Source organism: Pseudopodoces humilis, chromosome 32 (genome assembly GCF_049639895.1).
Source record: "Pseudopodoces humilis isolate 2021_Gansu_Grassland_sample_001 chromosome 32, ASM4963989v1, whole genome shotgun sequence".
Classification (NCBI taxonomy): Eukaryota; Metazoa; Chordata; class Aves; order Passeriformes; family Paridae; genus Pseudopodoces; species Pseudopodoces humilis.
The window spans coordinates 1358480-1369422 of NC_142231.1; the positions used below are offsets into that span (position 1 = coordinate 1358480).

At 60.0% G+C, this 10943-nt stretch overlaps 1 protein-coding gene across 1 annotated transcript; it reads left to right on the forward strand.

The window, feature by feature from the left end:
- The first annotated feature begins 6921 nt into the window (after positions 1 to 6921).
- On the forward strand, positions 6922 to 9671 carry LOC102099543 (inhibin beta C chain-like). The gene is made up of 2 exons (XM_005532038.2): positions 6922 to 7392; positions 7970 to 9671. The coding sequence occupies exons 1-2, from the start codon at positions 7110 to 7112 to the stop codon at positions 8719 to 8721; spliced, it is 1035 nt and encodes a 344-aa protein (XP_005532095.2). The 5' UTR covers positions 6922 to 7109; the 3' UTR covers positions 8722 to 9671.
- The last annotated feature ends 1272 nt before the right edge of the window (positions 9672 to 10943 follow it).

The following is a 10943-nucleotide window of genomic DNA, read 5'->3' on the forward strand; positions in this document are numbered from 1 at the left end:
GCGCTGCCGGCGCTGGCGGGAGGACAGGACACGGCGGGACGGGGCTCCCTCCTCCTGGCTCCCGGCTGGGAGGCAGGAGCTCTGCCCGAGGGGGTTTCTCCTCCTGTGGGTGAAGCATCAAGGGTGATGCTGAATGTGCAAGTCCCCTCCTCTCTCACCTCCCACACGGCTTTTTCTCCCTTCGGATCTGCCCGTGGATTCCTCTCTGGCTCCTGATGGACTCCAGAGCCTTTTCCTGCCGGATGCTGCAGAGCCTGGATCAGGACGGTCCCGCTGCCATCCCAGCCCAAGGTCCTGGTGCGCCCTGGGTGCGGCTCCATCAGCACAGGACCCACCAGTGGCTCCCCTGGGCTGCTGGGGCTGGCCAGGACAGAAGAGAGGGGTCATCCCCATGGCCCCACTCAGCTGGACACGTGGCTGAGCAGGGAGAGGAAAGAGAAATCCATCCCAGTGGGAGGAAGGTGTCTCCAAGCATCCCGGCTAGCTGGTGTTCAATAAAGACTCCCAGCCGTGGTGTGTGCACGTGTGTGCCCTGTCATTCACCAGCACATCTTCCAGTGCCCCTGGTGCTTGCAGCCCTGGGGTGGCACGGCCCAGAGCCATTCTGCCATTGAAAACCCAGGCAGTGGGACTGGGCACCTCCACACAGCTCCCAGAGAGCTCCCGTGCTCTCTGCCCCTCAGCTGCCTTTCCCAGGGGGATGCAGAACCCCAGATTCATCCCAGGGCATAGCATGGACACAGATGGTCTGTAATTCCCACCAGGAAAGGCACCATTCCTTGCCAAATCCCTTGTTCCACCAAAACCCTGCATTTGGCCATCCCTGTCCCAAATCAGAACAGAACTGAGAAACTCTTCTGCCCTTTGAAGCGGATGGACTTGGGGGCAGCCTCAGCAGCCAGGACCACTCCTCCCAACCCCCCTGGCCCCCAGCTGTCCCACTGCAGAGCATCCCCTTGGCTCATCCCTGGCCTGCTGGCCCTGGCCAGCCTGGTGACAGCAAAGTGGGACATGTCAGGGCCGTGAGAGCGGGGGACAAAGGGCGGCTCCGACACATCTGCCCCGTTACGTAACCGCGGCTTCAGGTTTCTCCAGCGCTCCCCACGTGTCCCCCATGTGTGAGGACTGGAAAAGAGGGGAGAAGCTGCTGGGGTGGGACGTTTGGAAGGGGGGTCCCAAGGTCATCCCTAAGGGGTCACTTCAGCTTTAAGGTCCACCCTGCAAGTGCTGACAACCAACCACAGAGGCCAGGACAGAGCTGATCCAGGTGGGGAGAGGGTTGGCAGAGGGAGGAGATGGTACCAGACCCTCTCCCCACCCAGCTTTGCATCCACTCCCCACTCCAGGATGACGAGCCATGAGCAGGGCTGGCTGGAGCCAGGGCAGGATGCACATTGTCCCATGTGGAGAACGAGGAAGAGGAGCCAGGGGCAGTGCTTGGCCACATGAACGTACCCTGTAGCGGGTACTCCCATGAAGCCCCAATGGAATGGGGACCCCCATGTCCCCAACCCCTACAAGGGTTGACAACTGACCCCAGAGGCTGGGACTGAGCTGATCCAGGTGGGGAAAGGGTCAGAAGAATGAGGAGGTGCTCTCAGTCCCTCTCCCCTCCCAGCTTCGCATCCTCTGCCTGCTCCAGGATGAGCGAGCCACGAGCAGCTCCAGCTGGAGCAGGGATGCGCTGTCCTGGAGGACCTGTGGTGCCTGGAGAAGGGATGTGGCACAAGCACACATTGAACACATCCTCCCACCAGCCCTGATGGAGCAGGGACCCCCATCTCCCCAGATCCAGGTGCCCAAAGCGTTCCTGCCACACGGGAAGGGAGGAAGGCTCGGGGATCGATCCTGTCTGGGATTCAAGGCCACTTGCGCAAACACAAAGAGGGTTTGGTGTTTGTTTTTTCCCTTCTTTTTCCAACGCCTCATTTCACTGTCTATATTTATTGAACAAACAACTTCCCTGCCAAGCTTCCTGGGATGCAGCAGCTGTGGGCACGCAGGGAGCAGGGAAGGAGCAAGAGAGCTGTTGGCTGGTCCTGTGGCCGAACAGATCCCTCAGCTGAAGCAGCACAACCCTGGGAGGCTGAGCTGAGGTTTGTCCCATTCCCACAGGAAAGAGGCTCCTGGATGCAGCCAACAGCCCCTTCCTCACCCACAGCACGGCGTGGCCAAGGCTCAGGAATCCCAAAATGACACTTACCATGCAGGGTGAGGATGGTGCAGTCAGCGATTCCCTGGAGCCAGGGATCCTTCCTCCCTGCCGTGACACTGTGCTCCAATTTCTCAGGAGGTTTTGGAAGGGGTGGCTCAGGCCCAGTGCCATGGGATTGTCCTGTTGGGACCAGTAAGGCCGGTGGGGAGCCCACCCTGCAGCCCCCAGCACAGCAATGCTGTGGTGTTGGGGGTTAGGTGTCCTTCTTTCAGTTCTGGCTCACCCGTGGAATTTTTACCCATTAGTTGTGGGGAAAACCTGACTGTGGGTACTTGGTGGGTGTTTGAGAAACACAAAGAGTTCGGCTGGGCCCAGGGGGAAGGGGGGCAGGAGAAGGGGAGGGTGGGGATAATTTGGGGGGCTTCTTCAGCTTCAGAGAAGGACACTTTGCTGGGAGATGTTGAGGTGGGGAGAAAGGAATTTCGCGATCACCCAGACGGAGCTGCTGCTGCTTCTCCTCCCCTCTTTGTTGGTGGCCTCGCACCCCCTGTCCTGCCGGGACGTGTGGCAGTGCCAGGCATCACCACAGAGCTGCTGATCCACCTCAGCCACCAGCCCAGGATCTCAGCTCATCCCTGCTGTTCCAGCTGCGTGTTCCTCAGAGCCCTGCAGGAGCACCAGGACTGCCCCAGGGGGTTTGTGAAGCAAAGCCTCTCCTCCATCCCTTCCCGTCCCGGCCGAGAAAGCTGTCACGGGGCCCCTGGTTCTGTTTTGTTGTTAACGCTGTAGTTATTATTGTTTGTGTGCCTCGTTATACACACTAGTAAAGAACTGTTATTCCTATCCCCAGATCTCTGCCTGAGAGCCCCTTGATTTCAAAATGATAATAATTCGGAGGGAGGAGGTCTATATTTTCATTCCAGGGGAGGCTCCTGCCCTCTCCAGCAGCCACCTGTCTTCCAAACCCGAGACCCATGGGCACACAGCATCCAGGGAATCAGTCCAGATGCAGATGTGGCACAGAAGGGGACAGATGTGGCACAGACAGGGACAGATGTGGCACAGACAGGGACAGACGTGATGTCCCCTTGGCCTCCACTCCAGGATGGGACAGATGTGCTGCAAGGAGCCTTTGCCAGAATCAACAGCCCCTGAAGCAAAGGTCCAAGCACACTGTGCCAAGTGTCCCCTGGGCAGGTCCAGCTCCCAGGAGGGGTGGGAATTTCTGACGGTCCCTTCCCTTGCCTTGAAAAGAGTTAATGTTTAATTCCCAGTTAATTCCCAGTCTCATGGCCCATTCCCAGCCAGTGCCACCCCTGTGCTGACAGGTGCTTTTCTCCCAAGGAATGAGCAACAGGGCAAAAGGAAACAGCCTCAAGTTGTGTCAGGAGAATTTTAGATTGGAGATTAGGGAACATTTCCTCATGGAAAGGGTGGCCAAGCCCTGGAATGTGTTGCCCAGGACAGTGATGGAGTAACCATCCCTGGAAGTGTTCAAAATCATATGGATGTGGCAGCTGGGGACATGGTTTAGTGGTGGCCTTGTCTGTGCTGGGTTTACAGCTGGGCTCAATGATCCAGGCTTTTCCATCTTCAATGATTCCATGATTCTATGCGATTCCACGAGTCCATGAGCCACGCTCAGGTGCTGCTGCACGAGCTCTTGGGGGGTCCTGGCTTAGCCCAGGCAGTTGTCACCTCCAGGTCAGGTCACCAGGTGCCACATTCGCCCCAACGGCCACGGGGTCAGAGCCCCTGGAGCCATGTGTGCACCAGGTGCTGGGCCCAGGGGGACCTTGGGGGGTATTTTGGTCAGGTCAGTCCCTGGGCTTCACTTTCTGGGAACCGCTTAATCAACAACACAATTATGCAATGGGTGCAAGAGCCGCGGCGGCTCCGCGCTGACCCCTGCCCCAGATCCGGGGGCCGGAGCGTGCCGGGGGGCACAACCGTGAGGAGGGGCTGGGGGTCGGGTGGTCCTGCTAAGCTGGAGGTGGAATGGGGGTTCAAGGGGTGATGCCCCGTGCAGAGGTGATGTGGGAGATTTCGGTCTTTAAAACTTCAGCTTTGAGCTTCTTTAGATCTCAGAGCCAGTCTTAAAGGTGCAGAACTTAATATATAACATAAATATATTGGCTATTGGGGATACCAGTATCATAAAGTCACCCCAGGACATCAGGGTTGAGTTGGATGCTCCTTCATGGGGAGTTTTGCTTGTCTCGGTTCTGTGTCAAGAAGAATACTTTAAAGGCTCATTAGGTTTTTGTTTCTCGTGTTTATTAATATATTACCAAAAGATTTGGCAGGTCTTCCCCAGATTTTCTGCTCAAGTTCAATCCACCATCACCTGGCTCAGATTGGCTTGAATGGCTCAAAATGGCCTCAAAATACACAGCTCTTTTATCTTTATACTTATTTTCATCCAATTAACAATAGACATGTAAATTATTTTTCTTAGTGACCCAATGACCCAACACCTGTGTGTTGCACTGTGTCAGTCTATCTAATCACTTTTTATTACCCAAAAACCTCTAGAAGAAGAAGATGAAGAAGAAAGAAGAACAAGAGACAACACCTTAAATCTTTCATCTTATCTTCTTTTCTCTAAACTAATTTAAACTCTAAACTTTTTCACCCAGTGACTTAAGAAAACTCTCTATTTACACACTCACACTTCTAGTTTTTCTATCTATCTTTAACAGTTGTTTTCATGGTGTTATATGAAATTCAATGTTTTATTGGATGTCAGAGCCAGGTATCAGAGATAAGGGCACGCTCTCTGTGCCTCTGACTCCAACAGGAGGGATCCGGGCAGGTTTGACAGGTTCCCTTTGGGGACACCCCGCTCCCAGCCTGGAAGGGAGGGTGGGTGCTTCGGGGGGTGCCTCATCCGTTTTCCCACCCTTTGTGTCCTGTTTCCTGCTGTGCCCCAGCCCCAGCCCTGCCTCTGGGGTCTGGCAGGGATGGGGGAATGCAGCACAGCAGGGTGTGTGGGGCACAAGGAGTGTCCAAAATGGAGCAGGAGTGCAGATATTTGGGAGGGGGCCTGGGCATGTGTAAGTGCATCATAGAATCCAGGATGGTTTGGGCTGGAAGGGACCTTAAAGCTCATCCAGTTCCACCCCTTGTCATGGGCAGGGACACCTTCCACCACCCCAGGTTGCTCCAAGCCCTGTCCAACCTCTTGAACACTTCAGGGAGGGGCTTCTCTGAGCAATCTGTGCCAGTGCCTCACCAACCACACCGAGAGGAATTGCTTCCCCATATCCCATCTAACTCCATCCTGTCAGTGGGAAGACATCACCCCTGGTCCTGGGTTTAAAAAGTCGCTCTCCATGTGGGAGCATCTTTCCCCATGAGCACGTGTGCCCTGTGCCTGGCTGGAAGTGCCACCGGCTCCATCCTGCTCCTGCCTGCAGCCAGGGCTCCCAGCCCCTGTGGGATCCGTGCTCCCAGGCCAGCCTGTGCCCACTCTTTTCTCTCTGTTGACATTCCTGGGCTATTCTGGGAGCTGCCAGCGGGCCCAACCAGCTGAGCCCTTTGCCCCTTGCTCCGTGGTTGCATCACCTGTGGTGGGTGCTTTTTCCCAGACTCTGTTTACATGGCACCTCCGGCTTGGCCAGGGCCAGGGGCTCCGTGTGGTCAAGACCTTGGAGTCGGTGCACGGCGCGGTGGGCACAGGACATGCCGGAGCACCAGCCTGGCAGGGCTTCAAGTTCCCTGGCTTCCCTTCTCCAGATGGGCTCTGCCAATCCCCCAACACCGTGGCATCTTGCATCATTTTCATGAGGTTTCTGCTAGCCCCTGCCCTGCCTCAGCCTGCACATCCCGCTCCAAAGAGTCCGAGAAACATCTGCAGGTGATGTGGCACTGGCTGTCACCTCCTGAGTCCTCAGGACACACAAATCCCCTTTTTGTTGTGTGGGGAGGAGGGAATACAGTGCACGCATTCACCGGCCCTTCCCAGCTCTGCCCCGAGGAACCAGCGGGTGCAAGGGGTGGGCTCAGATCCCCAAACCCATCACCTGTTGGGAGTGACAAAACCCAGAGATGTGACAGTCCACAGGAGCTGTGGGGTCAGCCCAGGAGCCCCTTGATCCCTGCTGGGTCTTCTGTCAGCACCCAACGGGACTGTCACCTCCAGGATGGCTCGAGGGTGCCCAGGGGACCGTGCCCAGGCTGGGGCAGCTCTGTGGGATCCATGGATGGGCAGCGGAGCTGGAATCCCTCTAAGCTGGCTGCTCTGGTGCTGGGGCTCCTCCACCGGGCAGGAACTGCCCCAGCCCTCACTCCCTGAAGGTTTTGGAGGATCCCACTGCCCCGGGGGGCTGGCTGGGGTTTCTCTTCCCCGTGGGCAGACGCCCTGCAGGCAGATCCCAGCTCTCACAGAGCCCCTTGCCCACAGAGCTCTGCACATTCCGTGTCTGCGCACACCCGTGTGAGCCTCCCCCCGTACGATCCCTCACTCCTCACTCGTGCTCAACCCACGCGGGCACGGCGGGGCCGGTGCTCGGCTCCCCGTGGGGCTCCTCCCGCAGCCACCCGAGGGTCTGCGGGGAACGGGGGAGGGTGGGGGGCTGCTCACCGACCCCCCCGCGGGGAGGCGGGGGTGGGGTGCTAATCCCGGTAATCCCCGGCGGGACGGGACGGGACGGGCAGGTGCGGCGGCCAATGGGGGGGGGCGGGGGGGCGGCGGGACCGCCCCCGGCCGCAGGTGCCCAAAGCGGGCCCCGCCGCACCCCCCCCGGTGCCCCTCCCGTCCCTGTCCTGTCCCCGTCCCCGCCGCACCGCTCCGCTCCCGGTGCCGCTCCCGACCCCATCGCCACCGCACCGCTCCCGGTGCCGCTCCCGGTGCCGCTCCCGTCCCATCGGTGCCGGTCCCTCTGTGCCGGTGCCGGTCCCGCCCCGTCAGTGCCGCTCCCGGTGTTCATCCCGTCCCGTCCGGTGGGCGCGGATGGCGGCGGGCCCGTGGCTGCTGCTGGCCGCGGTTCTGTGCGCGGCTGCAGAGCCGTCGTGCCCGGCGGGCGCGGAGCGGCGGCTGCTGGAGGAGGTGGCCAAGAAGCAGCTGCTGGAAAAGCTGAGGCTCCGCGAACGACCGCGGCTCGCCCACGCTGTGCCCCGCGCCGCCGTGGCTCGAGCCCTGCGGCGGCTGCAGGCGGGAGGCGCCCGGCGGAGCCCCGGTGTTACCGGCGAGGAGGAGGAGCAGGGCTACGAGATCATCAGTTTCGCGGAGACAGGTGGGTGCGCGACCCCCGTAGGCGCCCACGCGGTGTCCGAAGGGGCACGGTGAGCCCCGGGGCGAGGGGTCGGTGTCCTGCGCCCTGGGGACGCCCAGGGACGCGCAGCCCCGCGGGGTGCGGGGACCCGGAGCCACGCGGGCTCGGGGGTAACTCGGGAGTCACCGCGCCTGTCGCGCATCGGTGACATCCCGCTGCCGCTGCTGCGAGAGGGCTCAGCCTGGGAGGGGGAGGTGGTCCCTCTCCTGCTTCTGCCTGTGGGAGCGCTGCACCCGAGGGGCTGCAATGCCGGTCTCCCGTCTCCCCAGAACATGAGGCTCCTCAGGGTGCCTGGGACTCCCGAGCTGGGAGCTGCAGGATTAGCTTGGGGGGCTGGAAACACTTTCCAGCCTCACCCCGTGAAGAAGGGTCAGGCGAGAGCAGGCTCCCCTTCTGCCAGGAGTGTGGGACAGGCCCCCATTCCGGAGCCTGCATTCCCGGGAAAGGGTGAAGGACAGACGAAACTGGAAGTTTTGACTCGCTGGATGGCCGGGGAGCATCCCTCAGCGCTCACCTCCTCATCCCTTTCTCCCCTCAGATCTCACATCTCCCTCCAGTTTGGGGCTGCAATTCCAGTTCAGCCAGGCGCAGGACCAGGACATTCGCATCCTGCAGGCTCAGCTCTGGCTCTACCTGCGAGTGCCCCGGGCCAGCCTCACCCTGAGGATCTTCCTGGCCGGTGAAGCCGGGGCCGTGGCGGGGGGCAATCGCACTCTGCTGGGGGAGAGGCGGCTGAGCTCGGCGGGCAGCGGCTGGAGCTCCTTCCCCCTCCTGCCGGCCCCGCGGAGCTTCCCCGGGGGGCAGAGCCGGAGCCTGCGGCTGGAACTGGAGAGCCACGGGGATGGCAGCGATGTCATGGCACAGGTCAATGCCAGCCGGTCCCACCAGCCCTTCCTGGTGACCAAGGTGAAGGTGAGGGAGCCCGAACACCGCGTGGCCAAGCGCAGCCTCCGCTGCAGCCAGAACTCCAACCTGTGCTGCCGCAAGGATTACTACGTGGACTTCCGCGACATCGGCTGGAACGACTGGATCATCAAGCCCGAGGGCTACCAGATAAATTACTGCGTGGGCCAGTGCCCTCTGCACGTGGCAGGCAGCCCTGGCATGGCCTCTTCCTTCCACACGGCCGTCTTCAACCTCGTCAAAGCCAACAACATCCAGGCGTCAGGGCATTCCTGCTGCGTGCCCACGCGGCGCCGGCCGCTCTCCGTCCTCTACTTCGATCGCAACAGCAATATCGTCAAGACTGACATTCCCGACATGATTGTTGATGCTTGTGGCTGTAGTTAGGGCTGGGGCAGCTGTGCTGGGACCCCTTTTCTCCAGGACCGTCCCTCTGGTGGAGCGGGAGGGAGCTGGAGAGCTCCATGAGCCGGAGTCAGCCCTTGGTGCAATGGACTCCTTTGGAAAGGTTGGGAGGGAGAGGATCTCACCGGGGGGAGCAGGGAATCTGCAGAGAGTTCCTGGAGCAGGGGGCTCTGGGGACATGGGACAGAGCCACAGCCACACTGGACTGCCCAGGCCTGGGCTGTGCATGTTGATGACTCTGGACATCCCTGCCTGCACTGTTCTCAAGCTGATCCCGCACTCCTGGTGCTGTGGGGGCCCCGTTTGGTTCACATTCAGTGTCTGATGAGTGGTTGGGACGGGGCTTCCTTGGGGGCAGAGTGGGATGCAGAAATGGAGCTGTTTCCTCCACATGGGAATCTGGAGGACAAAGCAGTCCTGCTTGCTTCCCTTCTGGAACAAACCTTCCTGCATCCAACTCAGGCCTGCTTCTGGGGACAGATGGAATGGGGCACAAATAACAGGCCTGGGAGAGGAGGATGAAGGGTACAACTTCATCACGAAACTCAAAACATCAGTGACTGGACAAAGTTCTCAGATCCCTGGAGGGTGTGGAGCTGTGAGGACCAAACTTGGAGGTCCTGTGTTCTCCCCCTGTCCCAGGGTTTGTGCTTTCCTCCCCTGCTCCCACCCACCAGCCGGGTCTCCTCCAGCCTGGTGCCTCCATAAGGGGGGGTCTGCCTCAAACTTTGCCTTCAAGACCTCACTCAAGGAACAGATTTGGTTTGTGCCACTGGTTTTGCAGCTGTTCCTACTTTCTCAGTTCCTGCAGCCGTTGGGACACCCTGGTGCTCCATCCTTTGCTGAAGATCCCACTCTGCCTTCCCCCTTCTTGTGCACCCACATGACCTCCTCTTTAATTTATTACACAACATTTTGGTGCAGCTTCCCAAATAAACGGGTGGAAATGCAAGATCCAGGCTCTGGCTGCTTTTTCCTGGGACCACCACACAGATGGGGTGAGGGAGAGGGGTCCTGCTTGACCAGAAGGGCCCAGATCCCTCAGGGACTGGGGCAGGAGTAGCGCAGGGGCTGCACATCACTGCCATAGTGGAAGATGTGGGAAGCTGGGGGGTTTGAGGGGCTCCTGGAGTGCTCACGAGGCCTCTGCAGGGGGGTCCTGCCTCAAATGGGGTTCCCAGGAATCAAGCAGGGGCTGGGAATCAGGTACCACCTCACTGGGGTCTGCAGTGGGAGCATCAAAGCTGTGTCCCAGCAGGGCAGGTACTGGGAGGCATCAGCCAACGGGGAGATGCTGTTCTCCACCTGGAGCAATCCCAGATGGAGCTCTGGTCACTCTGGCTCCAGGGGGGTGATTCCAAATGCTGAGCCACAACCCAGCCCCAAATCCTGGGCCCCACTGCAGACCCCCTGACGATGTCCCACCTCCCTAATCCCCCTCACGTGCTCCCCAAAACACCACCCAGAGACCCCAGCCTCAGCCCCATCTCAGACAGAGGGTCTGGTGGGTGATGGGGAGTCTCCTGCGGGATTTGGGGTGGGATGCTCCTGGAGCAGGAGGCAATGCCCCCTTCTCATCCCGCTGAGATCTCACACGCTGGCCTGGCTCCCCGTTGCGCAAGCACCCGCTCAAAGCTCAGTTTGGGGCTGTTTTATCTGGGGACAAACCTCCTTGATTTCCCAGCTTGGCCCTGCCAGCGATCAAAGGGCGGCTTTCATCAGCCAGTGCAGCGGGCAACCCCCGGCAGCCGGGGCACTGCGGCCATCACCCCGCTCCCAAAATATCCCTGCCGTGGGCAAAAGCCAACGGCGGCTGCAGGATGCCTCGGCCTCCTGGGTGCTCCCACAGCCCCAGTCCGTGTCCTGGGGGCACGTGCTGCCGTGCACACGCTGGGAGCTGCATCTCCAGGAAGCACATGGAGATGTGTGCGGTGCCTGGAGAGCCTCCCCGTTCCCCTCCCAAATCAGCGTTTCGGTACAGAATGCATCCAGCCACGTGGAGCATCCCACCCAGGCAGCAGAAATGTGTTTTCTGTTGCCAGTGAGGGAGGTTTTCCTCTGTTTTCCCCGTGGCAGTGAGTGTGTTCTCGTGTGGAGGGGCTGTCCACACGCGATGTGCTGACTCACTGACACACTGACATGCTGCCCCCACACCGAGGTGCTGAGCTGGCCACGGTGGCACCGGTAAATCCCTCACCTGGGGC